General features: G+C 42.9%; 1 protein-coding gene across 1 annotated transcript in view; it reads right to left on the reverse strand.

The window, feature by feature from the left end:
* Positions 1 to 21,992, reverse strand: part of fbxl17 (F-box and leucine-rich repeat protein 17) — a 267,205-nt gene extending 245,213 nt beyond the window's left edge. Inside the window, exons 1-6 of the mRNA XM_083784988.1 lie at positions 21,842 to 21,992; positions 18,102 to 18,592; positions 16,167 to 16,538; positions 15,831 to 15,953; positions 13,295 to 13,552; positions 10,984 to 11,115 (exon numbers count right to left, since the gene is read on the reverse strand). Coding sequence (XP_083641114.1) covers positions 10,984 to 11,115; positions 13,295 to 13,552; positions 15,831 to 15,953; positions 16,167 to 16,538; positions 18,102 to 18,572 — 1,356 coding nt within the window. The 5' untranslated portion in view covers positions 18,573 to 18,592; positions 21,842 to 21,992. The remainder of the gene's footprint in view (positions 1 to 10,983; positions 11,116 to 13,294; positions 13,553 to 15,830; positions 15,954 to 16,166; positions 16,539 to 18,101; positions 18,593 to 21,841) is intronic.
* Positions 21,993 to 22,333: the final 341 nt, after the last annotated feature.

Raw genomic sequence — 22,333 nt, forward strand, 5'->3', positions numbered from 1 at the left:
CACTGAATTATGGAGAAGTACCAGAGTATTAACCACTGAATTATGGAGAAGTACCAGAGTATTAACCACTGAATTATGGAGAAGTACCAGAGTATTAACCACTGAAACCCCAGTGTCCGTGTTTGGTGACACTCGCAGGAAATTGCAGATGCGACATGTGAGCTTGCTTTCAGCGAAGATCATAATAGACAGAGGGCTATATCTTAACCCTTATCCCTAAACTTATTTGCCATTCTTTCCTAAACAAAACATTTAAAATAGTTCAAATAGCTGATCTACAAGCTCACAACGTGTAGATTTAGATCGGCTAGTTGAACTATTTTAAAATGATTTTCAAAATAGTAAAAAAATGACAAATAAGTTTAGGGATAAGGGATATGGGTGGCACAAGATGGAGCCCCTAGTATACAAACATTTATTATAATATATATATATAAATGTTTGATACTGCACACACACACACACACACACACACACACACACGGCTGAAAGACTATATAGGGCCTCTTGGCTCCAGCTGTTCCAGCTCTAGACTAGATGATGATGTCATTACTGTCCTTTTCAAATGAAAGGAAAACCAATCATCAAGGAAAAGAGAGAAGAAAAGTCTAAAGAAAGAGCATAAAAAGAATACGGGAAGTAAGCGTTTGCTGGGACGGGCCATGAATCATCGTGACACCGCTGGTCGGGTGTCAGAACCTGGCGGCTGGCTGGAGCTGAATAAACACACAGGCCCATCCAGAGGAGCTTCTCAAACACAGACCTAGGTTAGGGCCCAGCCACTAAGGAGACCAACATTATTACAGAGAATTTAACCAAAAGGTGCCGGCTGTTATGATGTCAAAGGCTGTCCAAGATCCTGCACTGTGCGCGGCTCAACGTCGGGCTGAATACATGGACGAATGAATGGATGGATAATAGGTGAGGTGAATTTTTTTTGATTAACCTGGGTTCTGGTTCAAAACAAGAAAAGAAAACATACAACCAAAGGGTTAGGGTCCATTTGGTTGAATGTTTTCCATTTGTACACTCTCTGAGTTACAGACCCATGAGGATCCATTTGGTTCCTAATTATCATTTAGCTGGGGACCCCTTGGAACTCTCTCAAGGACCCCTGGGAACCACTGACTTAAAGAACAACTACACTAGAACATTATATCCACAGCCAGTCAGTGGATTACAATAGATGGTCATGGAACTTGGCGGAGAATGATCGTGTGTGTATATTTAATACAGCTGCCATAAAAGATTATATGTTGCCATGGTAAAAACCATCATTTAGCTGAATGTTGAGCAACGCAGAAAACCCATTTCCATTTTCAAATATGCCAAGTCTGCCCTTACTTGCACAGAATCATACTTAATTCCATTATTATAAAACGGTGCGTTGCCAGATGTAATGAAGTTCACACAATACAAACTAATTATAACCTTGGTCTTAAGAGGTGCTAAAGCAGACTATAGTGTAAGTGACCACCTACAAAATATTATATTTCACCTGCATGAACAGAGCAGCTATGGTAACTTTAAATAATAATAATATTCTGGAAAATTTGTGTCTGTAAACTGGGAGTTAAGGAAAACCTGAAAATCCAGGAGCTGGCCCACCTGGTCTGTATTCCTGTGTTTAGCCAGTCTTATAGCGCCCTCTGCAGGTGAAACCCCAACACAACACATGAGACTTGATGTGGTCTTGTGGACTCTGGCTGCTGTGGTTTATACAACTGTGCTTTTACAACTTTTAAATTCTGCCAGATAATTTAAGTGCATGCACCTTGTGGATCAGGTCTAAACGAGTCCCCTATTAAAACTGTTTTTTCGCATTGATTCATTATATGATCTCAAGCACAATGCATTCTCAATTAATCGAAATAGTAATCGATAGACTAATCGCTAAGAAAATAATCAATACAGTACAGTTGCCTGTGTTGATACAAAGTTACAAACATTGAATGTATTGAGTGTTGCCTCCTTTTAATAAACCAATGTTCTGGTCAAAGGGGACCAAGATATAATTATTTTTCCTAATGTTTTTGCCCCCGTCTTTAGTCTGTTTGTACTTCTCCAATCCGGGACCAGCCTGTCGATCCATGGTGTCACGAGGGGAGAGCTTTCTGAAAGAAAATGTTGCTTCAAGGTGAAAGATCACCTTAAAAGCCTGCTTCAGAGACACTCAAAAATCGTCCGCTGTGTCATTTCCAAAAGAGCTTCCTTAACCACCTCTTTTTCTCCATCTCACCCTTTTAAAAGCATATGTTTTGTTCTCGGGGAGGGAGCGGTATTGACAAGTGCAGCCAGCGGCCTAAGTTAAAGGCTGTGCTCAAAGTCTGATTATTCCTAAACCCACCAACCATACCTGACCCCACCACACCCCCCAATCCTCATGACCCACACAAACCATGCTTGTTGTTGCAATTAGCCTTCAAAATGAGAAGAAAATGCAGGAGAGAGAATACAAGAGGTGAGGTGATACTTACTCACATACAACCCACATAAGGAAGAGGAGGAATGCATACATTTTTGGAATAGAATTATAGAAGTATTTTAAAACAATTGTTTGATACACACGGCTTCACCTAAACTGAACACGTGTCATTAGAGCACAATAGCCACTGTACTACTGTTACTACAGTTAAGAAGTTAAGAGTCTTGTTGAATTTCACCTACATATAACAATCTCATGGGGACAGGAAGGCAGGAGTGAATAAGTGAAAGGGGACTTTAAACCAGGTAAACAGAGGAAAGTGTCTGGGAAAGGACGAACAGTAGTATTTGAACAGTAGCTCACTAGTGAAAACACAGAGATGGTCATTCGACAGATGAGCCTCATCACATCTCAATGTCACGGAACTCTCTATGCCTTAAATCTGTTTACCTCTCTCATACATTAAGACAGAGAGAGACAAGACTAGAGAAGCCCATTCCAGCCTGTCTCTAGAGTCTAGACGATAGATGTCCTTTTTTATCTTTGATTAATTTGAAAGACTCAAATTACAGTTTACCACCAGAACAGAACAGAGTTCAGACGTTATTGTCCCGAGGGGATTCTTGTGTTAGTTAAAAATATAACAGTGAGTGCACTGCACTGCATGCATACAGCACAGTAGGCTACAGATAATATGAAATACAACACAGACTGCCAACACATTACACACCATTACAAGCAGTAAAGTACACAAATTTGAATGTGAATTTGTTTATCTTGAACTAACAAAGGACTTTCGTGCTCAACTTGAAATCCCCATTGGTGCAATTAGACAGCTGAATGTACACTTCTTCTAAAACGCAGAGCGAGAGAGCACAATAATTATGAAGCTCAGATTTGAGTTAAATAACAGATTTATGGAGGCAACAGCATAGGAAAAAGGGTCGGGACTAACAACATTTTACTCTCTCAACATCATTTACTGACTATTGGGGAAACAAATTGGACCAAATGAGTGCATTCCAGAGCCTGGTCTCCGTTATAAATCCTTGGCTCCTAGCTTTCTGTCCAGATACTTGCCATTTGACGGAACTCCCCAATAAAATATGATAAGAATGTGCATCGCTGGCATGTGGGATAATAGAGATCCATGTCTCTGTGCAAAAGGAAGAAATGGGATAAAGGCACATCACTGGTCGTTTGCAACAAACTGAAGTCTCATTTATATTTATACCAACAATTGCAGATTTTCAAGTTCACAACATGTCACAATGCAATGTCACCGTTTATATATTTCGGGATATGAATTAAGTAAGTATGAAGGAGTGATTGTTGTGCAATGAGGACTGAGGAGTCAAGTCGGCCAGCCCCCCTGAGTGACGTTTAGCACCAATATTCTCTGTCAATATAGACTCTCCTCTCTCTGACAGATATAATGGAGTGGCAGTCGTAACTATAAACTGACTAAATACTGTATACATCTGCCTTCCAACCTCCTGGAAAGTAAAACTTGTATCAACTAGACTGTCTAGATTAGAGGAATATTGTCTCTTGGAGAGATGGACATTGCTGTGTGTGTGCATGCGTGCGGTTCTCACAGTCAAATACTTCCCTGAACAGAGTTTCCAGAGGAGATTCCAGTGTGGCTGGCAGCCATTTCTTTCAAGATCTCCCTTGCATGTTTTCACTAAGCCTGAGTAAGAGTGCGTGCGTGTGTGTGTGTGTGTGTGTGTCAAGCTATCCCATAATAACTGACAGCCATCATCATCGCTTCCTCTACCTCAGCTCTCCCTTTAACCCAACTAGTTAAAACTGCTAACATCAACACACATTGTGCTCTCTGATTACGCTCATCTGGTGCGATGGAGCTTCGCTGCCCATTTTCCCCGACCAATAAAAACACTCTCTCGTCACGGACAACCTAGTCAGACCGTCAGCCGAGCCAATCAGAGAGGGAGGTGAGGACTAGTTTTTGTCGGCCGCTTGACTAGACAAATGGTCATTGGTTTGACACTTCCATGTCTCTGGCATTGAATATTTGACATTGGTAGTCTTTGTGCTTCTTATAGGTCGAATTGAATATTTGTATTTAAAAAAAAATATATATGCCAGAGGCTTGTTAACACTATGATGATGGGAGAGATGGAGATCAGTGAACAAAAAAAAAAGTTGTGAAAGCAGGGAAGACGAAAAACGAACTGTGATTGTACATGCATAGTGGTAATTACAGCTAAATTGAGGGCACATGGTAATCTTGGTTAGGTCATCTCCAATTCCTCTTACATTCCCACATTAATGGTTAATTAAAACTGTAAATAATCACGAGTCCTGTGCGTGCGTGCGTGCATGTTCAGCTGAACCAAAGACAGAATCTTCCTATCACAGTCTAGGAGAAATTAAGTGGACACACTTTGATTTCAACAAGAAAGGAGAATATGAAAAACATGAGGGGGGAAAAAGTGCTTCTCCGGCAGAAATATTTTTAGATTTCAATCCGGGTGTTTAATTGAAAGGAACTTGCACGTCATTCCACATGGAATGACGTGCGACATGTGGTTAGTGGATACTATCCTTCTAGTATTGTGTCGGTCTATGAACTTGACAGAACTATGCAGCTAAACTTCCACAACTGTCCACCCCACTTTCCCCCCTACGGCAAATTGAACGAGAGGCAAGAGAGAAAAAGGAATTTAGTATTCTCCGAGTCTTTTCTTCAGAGGAGGTGGGAGAGAACAGAATATGAATGGGGGAAGAAGAAAAAAAGGTGATGAAAACAAGCCTTGAAAGGCAGCTGGCGCAATATCTCCAACTGTGGCATAAATACTGAATGAATGGCAATAAAGAACAGAGGGTAGATGTCAAGAGGACTGGGGCACCAAGTCACTCTAGAAACATCCTCCGCACACACTAACACACAACCACAGTCTTAGCCCATGGTTATCCATATCCCACAGGCTGAGCTGGCTGATAATAAAAGTGAATGAGTCACTTCGCGAAATGTAAACAAAAATCAAATACAATCTCAGCAGCTATGAGTGGTCTATTCTAATAACTAAAACTTTGTAATGGTCCCCTTGTTACAAACATAAACATTGTTCCTTCCAATTACAATAACATGAATGAGGCTGTTTGTGGGATATAATATTCCAGCTTTTTCATTGCATACTGTCTAGCACCTTGTGCATCTGGTACATCTCCGGTGTACCAACTTAATTTAATCACTTTACAAATTGCAACCTCTCTCTCAATCCTGAAGCCAGGATTTGCAGTAGTAGTAGTAGTAGTGGTAGCAGCAATTGTATTATATAAATCTCAACTAGCTCTATCTATTAAACTATGCAAAGCTCACCAGCTCCAGAGATAGATGTCTACAGACTGAAGAGAGGCTAGCAGGAAGCCTGAGCCCCTGCCAGACGAGCAAGAGAAAGAGAGAGACAAAGAGAGAGACAGAGACAGAGACAGAGAGAGAGAGAGAGAGAGAGAGAGAGAGAGAGACCACACAGAAAACATCCGCTGGCTTTTTAATTATTCCATTAAAAGCAGGGAGTAGTAGAATGAAGAGAAAGGGAAGGAAGAACAGAGGGTCTTCCACATCAGTCACTGGCTGGCAGAGGGGTGAGGCAGACAGGCCTACATAAATTAACCAGGAATCAGGATGTATAAGGCCTGGTTTATACTTAGTTAGATCACTTGCATGCTGTTGTCTAAAATAGCAAATGTTCAAGCTCACAAGCATTGCAACACGTTGGGAGAGGAGGGGTGCTGTTCAAAGCAGAAACTCACTAGGTAGGCCAAATTACATTTATTTTCACTGGCCTACACTGGTGGCAGTTAATAAAACATTTTAATTTGGAATATCTCATTTAGAAACCATAATAAAATCCACCAACCTGCTAATCTAATTGCTGGCAAACTTACTAGACAATATCAGGCCAAGCAACAAACATGGCTAGACATATCAATTCCCCCAAAATACACTCCATTTCCCTATTGCTTAATAAAAGGAAGCAAAAAAAATAAATAAAAAGTATAACACATACAACTCTGCAGCTATTCAATTTCTGAAAAATGACCGTCTGAAATTGATATTGCTGCGTTGAAATGATATCAGCAGCAGAATTAATCTCTCACCTCGTGGTAATCGCTAATTTCATATACTATTAAGTTGATGAATGGGGTTTTAACAGACAGAGTTATTGTTAACAACTGTAAGTGCACCAATTCATCAAGACCATAATAGCTCATGGAAGCGGGGAAAGAAATATTTGGAAAGAAAAGAGGACAAATGCAATAGGGCCACATAAGCCACAGGATCATTATGAGAGCCTGGCAACGTGACATGGGAAGGATCACTCCAGAGGCCTATATCTGCACCACCATCCTGAGAGACTGATTAATGACAAATAAAGGAGTATGCTAAGCGGTTGACATCTGGTGGGAAAATGCACTTTTCAGCATGGGAATCAACAATCGGTGCCCTAAATAAAATGCAGCACACTTGCAGCTTTTGTGAATGTAGAAACAGTGACATCTAGTGATTATATGCGATACTTATTAAATGGTAATTGGAAGCAAGAAGACAAAAAGAGTGATGGAAGGCTTACAAGAAGACCTGGTCACCACATACACCGTACACACTATTGTATTCTCTTTTTGCTGCTTTTTGTGCTTTTTATGCATGTTGTATTTTCCTAATTTTCCCTTTATTATACTTATTGTATCTTTATCGTATAGCTGAGGAGGCTATAAGAACAAGAATTCATGTAACAATAACAACCTCCGACCTCTAATACTGTGCCATACAGATATAATTATCGGGTAAATTTTACCAACACCTAATTTATACTTTGCCACATGACACATTGCTCGCAGAAAATAACACCAATGAGTTATTTTTTCACAGAGCAACGCGGTCGTATACTTTACGTCTTTCCAGTACTTTTGCTCATTACAGCCGAGCTCACTCTTTCCATGTATGCCTGCCGACTCCCTTCCCTACAGAATCCCAGTTAATAAACATTTATTCTGGCTGAAAATGCTGCCAGAGTGTCGCTGCCTCTGTAGAGAGGCCGTACATACAGGTAGGCTGTAGCAATATGGGAGCTCTGACAGGCCGCTCTTAGAACAACCCTCATACCAGGCAGCATGCAAGGCTACAGCGCTCGAAGCTTTGTGCTGTCAGGCCATGGAATTCCTGACACAACACATTTACAGACACCACAACGAGGAACACATGAGGCACTGGAGGGCTCTGCCTGCCAATTATGTGTGCGTGCGTGCGTGCGTGCGTGCGTGCGTGCGTGCGTGCGTGCGTGCGTGCGTGACTGCGTGCATGTGTGACTGCGTGCGTGCATTTCCAGAGTTTATAAGGAATTGTCTAGCAGTTCCAGTTCCATTCATCCTTCAGTTCATACACATCATGTGAAGAAGCGATGATTGCCATGTCAACCTCCATCTGAACACACAATCACCCATGACACCCATGGCATTGAGGGCAAACTCAGTTAGTTCACTCTTATTTGTCTTAATAGGGTGAATTACAAATAGCCATTGGACAATTGGGCAATTGGCTAGTATATTTTAAGAGTTTACTAGTGGAAAAAGAAAATATGTATGATATTTAAGTATTAATTCCAAGTAGGTCAGAGAAGTAAAGTATGCAAATTTTTAGGTTGACTTCCCCCCCCCCCCCTGCTTGTCATTAGATAAAATGCAGATTTAAACACTTCTGCTTTGGCTTAATTTAACAGGCCTGGAACATCCTGCTTGCTCAAAGTGTCAGAGAAATATGACATACTTTTGGTGTTGCACAAGGCAGCTGCATTGTGTGCTTCCACTAAGTGAACAGATGAAATTAGATAATATAATGAAGCTTCCATAATTATGTTGATTGTACATATCTGTTGAACCAGATGCATTAAGCTCCCTGGCTGTCTGCAATAAATGGATGTATAATACGTTTCTAAAATTAAATGATAAGAAATAAATTATTATTAGGTGCAAATGGGTGACCTCCCAATCTCCCATTGATACCTGGTGCAACCGATACGTTGTTTTGCCTTTGAATCCGGATGCTACCTCTGTGTCTCATTAGTTATTGCTATACATGTAGCAATATCATTATTTGTTATGTTTTTATTATTTGTTTATTTTTTATTTTTTAATAAGAATTTGAAGGTTTTCAGAAAGTGTTTTTAGAATCTGGCTCAGGTATCAATCAATGTTGGTTAATAGACGTGTCCACCTAAAGTGGTGAAAACAGCATTCTTTCAACTCAGAAATATTGCCAGAGTATAACCATTCCTAACTCAGCAGGAAGATGCTAAAGAAAACTAATTTTATCTCAAGTAGTTTTAGAGTAGTGCAATGCACTTTTTCCTATAAAGAACATCGAAAGGCTGCAGCTGATTCAGAACTCTGCTGCTAACAAAAACAAAAAAGGGAGAACAAATCACCCCCGTCTTAGCTAGACCACACCGTCTCCCCGTGTCTTCCACAATCGATTTGAAAGCCTTTCTACTTGTTTACAAAGCTCTCAACAGGTTTGGGCCGGCCTATATCACAGACTCCCTGACTGTCCTTTTATATTCCTTCACAAGCCCTTACATCCTCTACTGCAGGCTTGCAGTAGAGACTATAGGATACTCTATCCAGAATTCCAGATGCTTTCTTCAATTATTCTCCCATACTATGGACCTTACGATGCCTTATTTACAAAGATTAGACAGGCAGACTCTGAAATCTATAACAACTTGGTCTATCAGTAATGTCAACTCCATACAGAGTTTTACAGACACAGAAACAGAAAACAGAAAAGGCACACACACACACACACACACATTCACTGTGTATCGGTACAATTGACGGGTGAAATCTCGATGCATCGTTCGCGGAGTGCTTGCATCGGTAAAATCCATGGTTGCACCTTTTTTTCATGGTAAATTTCACCCTATCCTGTGTTTCCGAGGCGCATTGAACGTACCATCAGAAAAGGAAGGAAAAAAAAGGTATCTCGCAGCGCACACGCAGTCAGTGAACAGAAGCTACCGTACGACGGTGCAGAGTAGACACGTTGAGACAACAAACAGACTATAAAGAGCACCCGCGACTAACAGAAGTGAGCCCCACGCACAAGAGAAGCACCACCTTTAGCTTTATAAAATAGCTGTCCGGCGTCGATCAGCTGACTTTTAGCGCTGCATGCTGCCTGGTAATGATCCACACTCCACAGCTGTTCTAGCTGATTCTCCGACGCGAATCTGCGTCACGATCATCAATTTGTAATTAAAGAAAGCTTCTGCAGTCTGCACACACGTGTACAACAACAACAACGCCACTGCTGGGTGTACTGCTTGCGTTTAAAGTCGTTTACAACCGTTTCACAACTTTCCACTGTCCAGCTTTCCCCTGCTATTCTCTGGGATAGAAGCCTTATTTATATTCTGCAGCAAGACGGTGTCGCACGCCTAAAATTGCAGATCCACAAGCTCACAGCGGGCGTGGATGAGACGCGTTGTGAGCTTGTACATCTGTTATGTATTTAAAACGTTAATAATACATGCAGGCCAGGGTCTTCAATGTTTTTTAGGTCAAGCCAAGGACCACTTAGCTGAGAGTGAGATCAAGCAGGGACCCCCACTATACATAGGCAATTATATTATAAAACTGTGTTGCAGATTAAACTACTTGTTTGACAGCACTACGAGTGTGACCTGTAATTTTTGTTTTGTTTATTTGTTTATGTTGGTAACATTAATCACAAAAAACTTTTTAATCTCTTGAACCCTCTATACTCAAAACCTCAAATTGACCTTTGAGATATAATAATTATACTATAGCCTATGATTATTAGTAATCTAACATTTCCACAATAACCAGCAGAGAGCAGACCCTTTGTTTACTTACATAATTCTATAAATTGGGTTGTTTGAGACGCAGAGCTATAATACTAACCTTACCTACAGTAAAACAATAAATTGCTTTGAATTTAAATGTAATGCATTTTTACATGTTTTGGGAAATTAATAGAGCTTTAATATAAATCCTTTCTATTGTGATGAATCGCCATCAAATAGCATCGTATCGCATTGATTTGAACTAAATGGTTATCGCATCGGGAAGAGGGAGAATCGTATCGTATCGCCAGGGGATTCCATGTATCTCTAATGTATCGTATCGCTGGCAGTGCATCGAGATGCGTATCGAATCTTGAGATGAGACGAGATTCACATGCGCCACACACACACACACACACACACACACACACACACACACACACACACACACACACACACACACACACACACACACACACACACACACACACACACACACACACACACACACACACACACACACACACACACACACACACACACACACACACACACACACACACACACACACACACACACACACACACACACACACACACACACACACAATGTGCCAGCCATGTAGCCTGCCTCTATTCCCTCCATAGACAGACAACTAAGAATGCGGAGGGTAGGGGAGAAGAGAGGAGGGGAGAGGATGAGACCGGTTAAAGTAACACTGACCAGTTTGTTCTCTTGCATGTAGACTCTTTGCAGTTTGGGGCATCCTTTGGCCAGGGCCACCATTCCCTCATCTGTGATGCTGTAGCACTGGCCCAGGTGTATGTCTTTCAGCTCGCTGCAGTGCTCTCCCAGCTGAAAGACAGACATGTCAAATTGTGAATAGAATATGGGGAGATGTTGGTAGCCATTGATAACGAGTTCATACAGAATACAATTCTACAAATTGAAACTTTCTTGACACCTGACCAATCATGTAATTTTGACCATGAACTTTTTGGGACATTTAACCAGCTCTGCAAGACAATTCGCACCAAGTTCCATTGTCGATTTTGGGTTTGAACTTCATTGTGACCTTGACATTTTTAAACACAAAAGTTAACCATGTATTTGGGGCAGCCACTGACCATTCATAATAATCTGTCCAACCATTGATGAGTTATAAAGGACAGACGCAGGCAGCGGATTGGCCGTTGCGCGTAGTATAGAGCGCGACCCTCAATCACCCATTTGAATGCAAAGGCATGCCTTTCAGGCAGCCTTTGTATCCTACTCATCTGGCAGGTATATCTCTTTGAAAACCTTTTGTGTACCTTTTGACGGTACATCTTGCCTGCCCAAAATGTAATTCCTAGAAACTGGGAAACTGGCTAACATTATGTTGTCATATAATAATATAGCAGCGGGTATTATTTAAAGGCCAGTCAACTGTCATCCATGAGACCAAACTTGGAGACCTGTTTGATGGCCAGACCTTGAGGTCTATCACACAATTGCAGCAGCGTCATGGGTTGCCAAAATCTGAATTCTTCAGGTATTTACAAATTAGACATTTTATTACTGAGGACACTTCACTTTTAGCCAATAGTTCCGCTTCACAGGTAGAACGAGCCCTCTCTTTGCAATTATCTAAGAAACAAATTTCAATGTTCTGTGACGTATTGAATTCCTACTCATCTATAACCTCTCAGATTACTAAGCAGTCCTGGGAAAAATATCTGGACGTCTCTATTCATGATGAGGACTGGGCAGATATGTGGGCCTATGCCAAACAGATTTCAGTTTGTAACTAAATCCATCCAGTTCAGAATATTACATCGATCGTATACATATAACTCCTGCTCTCAAGAACAAAATGGATGTCAGTGCGTCCCCATTTTGCTTTAAGTGCAAGACAGAGATTGGTAATTACGTTCACTGTCTTTGGTCCTGTGTGAAGCTTCAGAACTATTGGTATGACATTGTGTCAGAACTCTGTTATTTTTGGTGTCTCGATCGATTTAGATCCGTTGTGTCTTTTACTTGGTCTCCCAGATGATCATGTCATTGATGTCAAACATAAGAGGTTGTTCAACTTATTAACGTTAGCTGCTAGGAAAAATATTATTTTGTTTTGGATCAAGGATGTTGCTCCATCAAAGAAATCATGTCATAACATTATAATGGAATGTATTCCTTGTGAATACATTACATGCATGTTGCATTCTAAATTGGACACTTTCTACAAAATTTGGGACCCTTATTTGAATCATATTGGACCAACATTGTCTGCCACGGTACTTTCCGTGCCAACCTTAGATATCTTATATGCCAGCATTCTTCCCTAGTGGGTGCTCTGCTTTGGGGTGGGGGCTTGTCTGCCCTTTGGGTATGGGGGGGGTGGTCGCCCGGGCAGAGGTCTCAATACGTTGTGTCGGGGCCGCTTCTTGGGGCGGTGGCTCTCCCGCCTGGAGGGGGGGGTTGCCACCTTTGAGTGGAGCATGCATGGGTCTGCTCTTGTTGTAATGATTTGGTGCCTATGATAACTATTGTCTGCCTTTTTAATATATGTATTTATATACTATATGGATGTATTTCCTGAAAGCCACTTGTCATTATGGTTCATTGTCCTTGTCATGTCTTTGTATATTCAATCTTTTTATTTATAATAATGTTGTGCCTGAGCTGTTTTTCTTTTCTTTATTTTCTTTTGTTGTTTGTTATTATGTTTGTCTTTAAAAAACCAATAAATATACTTTATTAAAAAATAAACTGTCATCCATGATAACATATTTTGGCACGATGATGCGCGATGCAACAGTTATGTACAGGCTACAGGAAAACGTCACAAGAAATGATCAACCAACGAATCCCATGCACCAGAGCCTTTTCTGGTGGTCGTCTTATGATAAACTGCATCAACTCAAACTTTGAGTGGCTCATTTTGGGGGTTCATCAAAGAAAGGGGTTGGGGTAAATGCAATAATAAAATAAAAAACACTCAGATCATGTAGTCACAAGGTCAATGTCTTTACACTGACTTCCAAACACGTACCTTTTTGAGTGCTCCATCAGTGAGTTTGTCCTGGTTGCCCACATGCACCTTCACCAGCTGGGGGCAGTGTGTAGCTAGGGCTGACAGGGACTGGTCTCCAAGCTGCTTGCAGCGGTAAGCTGTGTACTTCTGCAGGCCTGGGCAGTGGGAGGCCAGGGCACACACCCCCTGGTCTTGCACCCCACGGCAGTCGGAGATGTTGATCTCCGTCACGTTCTGCCTCCGACATGCTATCTTCACTAGGAGATCATCCTTTACCTAACATTTCAGGAAAACAAAAAGGACGGACGGATGTCAGTAGAATATAGTGTTAATTTATTTCTGAGTGGATAAATATAAGCAAATTTTGTGTCATAGATACCCTGGATTCGAACACGGTTCTCCCGCATGAGACCAAATTTCTACCCGAAAGTACCCGAAAGTAAACCCCACAACAAGGCTTACAGAAATATTGCGCTTCAGGCTGATTAACTACTTGTTAATCAGTAGGTCCTACCTACCCGACACCTAATCCTACCTGACTGACACCAGGGCCTACATTTCTCATTGGAAGAGTAGGGAGACCACCTCCAAACTGGGGTCCCACAGGGATCTGTACTTGGTCCCCTCCTTTTCTCACTGTACACTAAATCCCTTGGCACTATCATCTCTGCTCACAATATATCCTATCACTGCTACGCCGATGACACACAACTGTTCCTATCCTTCCCCCCCTCTGCCACTCAGGTGGAAGAGCGCATCACTGCATGCCTGGCTGACATCTCACAGTGGATGTCCTCCAACCACCTCAAGCTGAACCCAGACAAGACTGAGCTTCTCTTCTTCCCAGCTAAGTCCTGCCCTATGCGGGAGCTAACTATTTCCGTAGACAACGCCCTGGTAACGTCTGTCCCAACAGCCAGGAATCTTGGTGTTGTCCTGGACAGTCAGCTCTCGTTCAAAGCTCACATCACAGCTGTCACTCGATCATGTAGGTTGACACTCTATAACATACGACGAATTAGACCGTTCCTCACCCAGGAATCAGCCCAGCTCCTAATCCAGACAACAGTCTTGTCAAAACTTGACTATTGTAACTCCCTCCTTACTGGCCTACCAGCATGTGCACTTAAGCCTCTCCAGCTGATCCAAAATGCAGCAGCTCGCTTGGTCTTCAACCAGCCAAAATTCTCACATGTCTCCCCCCTGCTCCGCTCCCTCCACTGGCTCCCGGTCGCTGCCCGCACAGAATACAAAACTCTGATGCTGGCATTCAAAGCAACCAAAGGTATGGCTCCCCCATATCTTACAAGTATGATTGAACCCTACAAACCCTCCCGCACACTCAGATCAGCCAACGCAGGGAAACTGGAAGTACCCTCACTAAAAACGCCGGGACAACGCTCCACACGTCCCAAACTCTTCTCCCTTCTGGCTCCAAAACTGTGGAATGCACTTCCCATTGCAGTCAGAACTGCAGCATCACTCCCAATCTTCCGCCGTAGCCTGAAAACCCACCTTTTCAGACTCCATCATGGCCCATAGCACTTACCCTAACCCCTTAGATAGTATTTCTGTTGGCTTAGATAGCATTTGACACAGACTTATAGCATGTTATGTAGACAGCACTATAATTGTATTGTATATAGTCATAGCACGCCATAGTACATATGTATAGCATAGTAGTAAATATTTATAGTTTATATGTATAGTGTATGTATAGTTTCATTATATAGATATTCCACTGTTACTTTCTTAGCTTACGCATGTTTCATGATATTGATAAATGCTTTTATGTGATGTATTCCCATGCTTTTGTTCTTGCTTAAATGTAAATCGCTCTGGATTAAGAGCGTCTGCTAAATGCCTAAATTGTAAATTGTAAATTGTTAACCATTGCAGATGTGCTAGTTATATTATAACACACTTCAGCCCTACTCTCCTGCAAAAGCGCTCTGGTGACTGCAATTTGAAACTGGCCCCAGTAAAAAGTCATAAATTCATAATTTGATTGAGATTTTTTTTATTCAACTTTAGCTGGAGAACAGCACTACAATTTGTCCTCCTTTCTTAGGTTCCTTTTGGTCTGGGTTTAAAAAGAAAGTGTTCTTTATTGTGCCACAACACAATACCTCTCCTGATTATTAATAGAGTATTTTTGGAGGGGAATATTGTTTATGTTGGTTGCTTGATTGGGACGGGATCCGATTTTTATAACCTTGGCTTAATTGACCGACTTTAATAAGCAGACCTTTGTCTTATTCAAAAATGATTTGTGGACCTTTAAGATTTGTATTGGAGTACCCCTGGTTTAGACGCTAGACAAAGCACCAGAGTGGATTTTTCCACACATTTACATTTTCATGTGGCATTACCTGGTCAAGCATAAAAAATGACAGGTTTCATAAACAAAAAAATACATAATAGAATGTCATTTTGGCTTGTCCCTTTATTTAACATCATGTAAATGTGAGGCAAACATTCAACTTCACTCAATTTGTCAAATTAGTAAAACAACAGATTATTGTTTTTCTTTGAGATGTTACCGTTGACTTACTTGCTGTAGACCACTGAGGTCAATTTGCTTCCAGAACTGGAAATCTAAGCAGAGGTCCCTCCAGTACTTGCAGACCAGCGAGGCACACAGACAGCGCTCCTTCACTGTCAGGTGTGAGAGCACCTGGGAGTAGGCAACAGAGGACGTAACACACATACAAAACAATGTCAAACTGTATGCGTAAACGCTGCGCCTCTTTTACAAAAAATGAGGCCCCACAAAGCCTGCATGTGCTTCCTGTTTTTGATACATTTGGATTAGAACCTTTCATCAACTTCCAAACATATAGAAACACAGCAGAAACAATGCCCAAATTGAACTGTAGGAATCTCTGACCTTGAGAAGGATGGAGGAAGGGAGGTGGTTGATGCTCAATGTATCCGCAGCATCGGGACACCTCCCCTGGCTATCATCAGGGTTATGCAGGCAGCATGGGGACGAGTCAGAACTCTGGGATGAGTCACCATGGGGACCCAGGCCGCAGCAGCCATCGGCAGGTGAGGTGGAGGAAGAAGAAGAGGAGGAGGAGGGAATAGGACAGAGGGGGAGGTGGCAGTGGCCTGTCTCAGTATTAGAGGAGGCATCTCCTCCCCCTCCTCCTACTCCAAGTCCTCGGTTCTCCAGCCCTCCCTCAGAGGCAGGGAAGGCACAGCGTGGCTGCTTGCAAGGGGTGCACCTCTGCACCTCTGAGCACTTCCTCTTACACACCTGCATCCAGAAAACAGATCATTGACGTGTGATGAGATACTTACTCAGACAGACCCATTATTTCAATGAAAGCTGTCACTTCCAGTACCTTGCAATCTTTCTATATTTTAGATAGATTTTCAAGGTGAAATAATGAGTGAAACGGTCAAAAGTCAAATGCTTAACTTTTATTAACATTAGGAAGAGCGCATGCAGACAATTTAAGCTCTTAAGAGAAAATGTTTTAACCTATCATTTGAAGCATGCAAAAACAATGTAGTACTAGTGCCACAAATGTCACTAAAGTTCAGTAGCAGTTTTGAGCTGAATGGGACACCTTAACAGAGTTCCAAATAAAGTTAGTGTTCAATTGAATGTCTGTAGTTTGGCCTCTTGACCTAGTTAAAAAGAAAATAATATATATTAGGTGTGTGCATTCATTAAAGAAATGGATGCATCGATTTCATTAACACAAGTCGATTCAAATTAGGAGAAGTTGAAAGTAAAAAAAAAAAATAATAATATTTAATTGTTTTCCCCATAATCAATTTTGCTCTATGTGTGCGTGTGTACAGAATTCAACCTGCAGGATTGGTTATTGTCACGGACAGAAGTAATTCTTTCCCTTATATAACGCACCGGAGCACACTGTTGCATTGCACAGTGCGCTCGCTATTTCTGAACGCGCCCTTAATTAACTGCAGCAGTGTGTGGCTCTCAGCGATGTCCCACTAATTGACTGGCTGAAGTTGAACTGCACAGTGTCAGAGAAGGCACAGATAGAAGCGCGCAAACTTTATCCCCCACACCTCCGTGCTGATGCAGTGACTGTCCTGTTTCTGGTTTAGCTTTACGCGCGGGACACATGAATCTCTCCGCCTCCTGTCAGTGTGGGTTGTTGTTTATTTGCATGGCTCAGAAAAGAAGTAACATGAATATGTTATAGAGTGGTTGTCGGTGGAGGAGGAGGAGAAGGAGGACATGTTCACGTCGTGAACGTGGAAGGTAACAGCAGATTGTACTGAACTGCTGCTGGCTGCTATAATGTTAATATAGACCTGATGTCTTCTATTGTGTTCTGAAGGTCAGGCTGCTGTACTGCCACTATTGTTAATGTTATATTTTGTATTGTGTTCTTATGGCTGCCTGGCCGAGCCCCTGTGCTGCACTGTGTGGAAATTACGCCCCTCTCCTGTTGTGTTCTCTTTTTTGGTCTCTGTACCAGTGTGCGTGTACCTGCACTGTTTAGTGTTTACTATTACATTTATATGTTTTTGATAATCAGCGCTTTGCCATAGATACATACAGCCTAGGCTAGCTATGTCTTTTCTAATGGGTTGCTGTGCCAGATTGGAGAGGCCACTGTGTGCGCAGTGCTCCATTTGACATGCTCCGTATTTGAGCGTGCGCACCCCCACCCGCCTTCCCCCCCCCCATTAAAACGATGCATCGACTCAACTTCGACTTTACTGTCTGACAAGTCGACTGGGAAAAATCTCAATTCGTTAATGCCCTAACATATATATATATATATATATATATAAATGAGTAGAGAATTAGTGATTCATCTTCGCGGTTACCCACCATCTCAGCGTAGTCAGTAGTGCAGCCAGGCACAGCAATGGGCAGGGGCAGGGACACACCAGCGCTTCTGAAAAGAGATGGTGGTGGCAGTAGCTTTGCGGGTACAGAAGACAACAAGCTTCTCCCCTGGCCCTCCCAGAGAGCTAGCTCCCGTGGAGACAGAAGGAACTTGGCGCAATCCTCAGGAGATGTGAGTGCTGCGTATCGCCCGGCGAGCCTCGAGGCGGCCACCGCACCAATTCCGACTCCCGCCACACCCGGAACGCTGTTGCTGTGACAATGTCCGCCGCCGTTGATGCCGGCCTCCAACTGGTCGCTATCCTCGTCGAGGCCGCCGCTGTTGCCGTGGACAATGAAGCACAGCATGCACGGCCCCCGCAGGAAGCAGTTCCTCTTCTTCTTCTTCCTGTGATGCAACTTGCGCGTCCTCTTCTTCAGACGGTAACCATTTTTCGAGAGAAGATGGCCCATATAGATGACTCAATGATACTCTGGAAGAACAGGGAAAATAAAGCAGAGATAAATAATACAGGCCGTCTAAGCTGTAATTCAGAGAAAAACGGCTATAATGGTCAGCGAACCCAGTGTGCTAGACGCCATCTTTGGGAGGGCAAAACACACTGAGCCAAGCGTTGCCTAGCAACCGGGAGCCCCGCTTTGTGGTAAATATTAGTGACTAATAGCTTGACAATTATGAATTAATACAAAGCTCAAAAACACGTTAAAGACGCCATGGGATTTCATGAAAAATATGTTAATGAAGTCCTTGGTGTTCAATGAGTTAAGACTACATTATACAGCGAAACATCAACATACTCCCATCTCATTATTTAGAATGTCTGTAATAGGGCTAAGTGACAAAATCTAAATCACAATATTTGTGTGGGAAAAGATTGTTAAAAATTATAATATTCTTATATGCTAATTATGTTATCAGTGATAGATGTGGCCAAAGAGTAGGCTATGTAAAGCCCTCTGATTTTATTGTGCCTCTAAGAATTATTCTTAGGCTATTATGTTAGTATCCACAGGAGAGAAATCTGAGACCGCGAAATAGAGAAACAAAAATGATGTTGATAACTTAAGAGATCATCTTTCACAGTATCCTTTCGAATGATTAATTCATTGAATATTTTATTAACAGCTTGTAAACAGTACAGCAAGTTTACACAAGCTAAAAAGTAAAAAGATAACATTGTTTACATTGTGGTTGCTGACCCGCCACCAACTGGAGAGTGTTGTGGTTTAAGGGTTGAAACTAAGAAGGTTGGGGAGCACCTGATGACCTCTCTTCCAGGCCAAGGCTTTATCCATTAGATGTACAGTATTTACAAACTGAACTCCCTTGGTAACCAGTGAATTCCAGGAAAGTCTGGATGGCAACCGAGGAAGGTCGGTGACGCTGGATGAGCAATACCCCCAGAGTCTCCAGAGAGTAGGGGAGGAAGATACTCGATAGGACAGATTCAACGGCAACAACAAGGACAGTGACACAGACGCAGAGAAGGCTCAAACAAACCACCTTGACTCCAATACACCAAAGCCAAGCCTAGCTTAGCCAAGTGTGGACAAGGACGGACGCATGCACATCGCATAGACAAACAGTCTGGTGAGACGTAAGAGGACCCTAGGCAGGAAGCAAAGCATAGTCCTAGAGACCTCTCAGTGTCTGCAATAGCCCCCAAGAACACACAAGGCAGAGAGAGCCTCCTGTTGGCTCTGGCATACGAGAAAGGACAAAAGCTGGAAGCCTGGATGAGAGGGGCAGTGATTTAGTCAATCACGGCTGACCCAACTGGAGTGTGTTGTGGTTAAAGGTTGAAACACTAAGGTTGGTGACCACCTAGCCTCGGTACCAGGCTTTCATTTTTGTTGGTGCAAAAATTGAAAGCCTGGAGGAACGCATTGGCCGCTCTGGTCTAAAAGTGGGAGTCAACCCTTCCGGGTGGGCGTCTCTCCAAATGATGTGACGTAGCGCTGCACTAGGGGGGAGAGGAGGGGCCGGGGGTGACGGACAGATCGATGAGATCCAATCAGGGCGTGCGCAAATCTCAGCCGCGACCCGCCCCTCTAGACCAGAAACCTAACACGTTAGCTCAGGCTAGTGACTACCTAACCTCGGTCACAACCTTACTCATCTGCGAAAAGAAAAGGCTGGTCACAACCTAAGGCAGAGAGTGTATCGGCGGAAGTGTCGGGCCGGAACATCAGTCAGATGTAACGGATACGATATTTTTCGACCAATCGCAACACGTTTCATTCACGGAGAATGTAAACAGATTTGTAAAGCGTCAACGTAATTTCCTTGAGCGGTACTTCCAAAATCCTGCTACTTCGGCCGATACACTCTACACAGCGTAGGTCACTCTTGCCCAGCGTGGGCACCACCTAATCACAGATATAAAAACCTAGATGCCTCATTGGCCGCTGCAGTTCATTGGAGAGACCTGTATGCGGAACAGGCTTCTAAAGGTAGACACCTCTTCCGGCTCTGGAGTGTGTGTTCTCCCCAGAGCCGGAAGAGAATCCTTGCGAAATTCCCGAGATTCCTTGCGAAGCATGAGGGGAAGCTTGCCAAGCTTTCGCGTGCGTAACAGAAGTCCGGGAAAGGCGCGCTGTGATTGGCCAGTAGTCACTTGAGTGGCAGCGAGAGACATGGAAGAGTCGCATGAGCGACGTCACTTGGGCAGCGAGTCAGCGACGCAGAATGCCTTCAGCATTTCCTGCGCACTTCCGCCCCCTTTTGCACACATCGCTCCAACGAACTGCAGCGACCAATTAGGCATCTATTTTTTTAATATCTATGATAGTGGCCAATAACAGTGCGTCTTTTCGGGAGGAAAAGGAGCTTTATTGGCATGAGAAAACTAACGTTTACATTGTCTGTGATTGGCCTACTGAACGTCCTGTGACACACGCGGCCCTCCCTTGCGAGATAGACGAGAGCCGAAGGACGTATCTACCTATTTATGTCTATGCACCTGATGACCTCTCTTCCAGGCCAAGGCTTTATCCATTAGAAATGGATTATAATTGCATTTTTGATGGATTTACAAACTGGTCCTATGTACAGTGTTCAAACTAAGCAAAACTATCATAACCAAAGGCTAAATAAGTCAATATAATGGAACAGCTGAGAGCCAACACATTCCTCAAAAGTGCTAACTTCCTGTATCATTAGGCTGTGGCCATCAAAGTAGATCACAACAAATGCCACTGGTTCACTTCTTACCACCCTGTATTTATCTCAGATGTTTCTACCTTCAGTACCTTAGTTGCAACCTCCTTTGCACTGTAGAGTAGACAAGCTAGCTCCTGCTGAGTCCAAGCATACACGCCCCCGGCCCCCCAGCCTGTCATAACGTTTTGACTTAGTGCACACTGAACATCATATTTTATTGTTTACTACATTAGTGGCTGACGTTCAGCTGTATTAATGGCAACACCACAGCTAATTACGTGTCGTAAAAATCACGCACTGCTGTTGCTGCCAGTTCCATGAAAAACAAAAACCTTTCAAAACAGTTGTTTGCCCACGCAGAGACACTGTCCCACCTTCAATGACATCAACTATTTTGCATGTGCTCCGCGACACAGAGCACAAACAGTCCGTTTACAGCCTCTCATAGGAACCAGAACACACTAGCCGAGTACTGTTCCATTATGGCTAGCCTGTGCTCCATGAGATGCTAGCTGTTTGAGATATGATATGATGTTATGCTCTGTTCTCTTCTTCTCACCAGTCCACGCGCTGCTCCCTCCTTTGAACGGCGCTCATAATCCAGGCGACACGACCAGCTTTGACGGTTCTCAATCAGATAATACGCGAAAGCAAACAAAAGTGCAACTGAACTACCGTTACTCTGTGTTCTCTATATGTTCTCCAAACAGTGGAAGAAGCTCTGGAAGGAGAAGAAGAAAACACTTCCGCACCCAAGAGAAAAGGTCTGCTGTGATTGGTGGAACTGCTTGTCAGTTTACAGCGTGAGCCGCGGCCTGGGGTCTGATCTGATCTGGAGTCGGTTTTCTATTAGCTCTTCACAAGACTTTAAATGGCCAGGCTGATCTCTGGTCTTCAAAATAGGCTGAGCGTTTCTTTCCAAGGGACTGTCCGGTATTTTAGATATTTTTTAGGTAGCCTATAAACCTCTGGGTGTTTTCACTCACTGTGATTATCCATCGATCGCAGTAGGCCTACTGAACCATGTGCGCGCACGGTAGTGAGAAGCTAT

The sequence above is a fragment of the Protomyctophum parallelum genome, assembly GCF_964188405.1.
Source record: "Protomyctophum parallelum genome assembly, chromosome: 15".
NCBI lineage: Eukaryota > Metazoa > Chordata > Actinopteri > Myctophiformes > Myctophidae > Protomyctophum > Protomyctophum parallelum.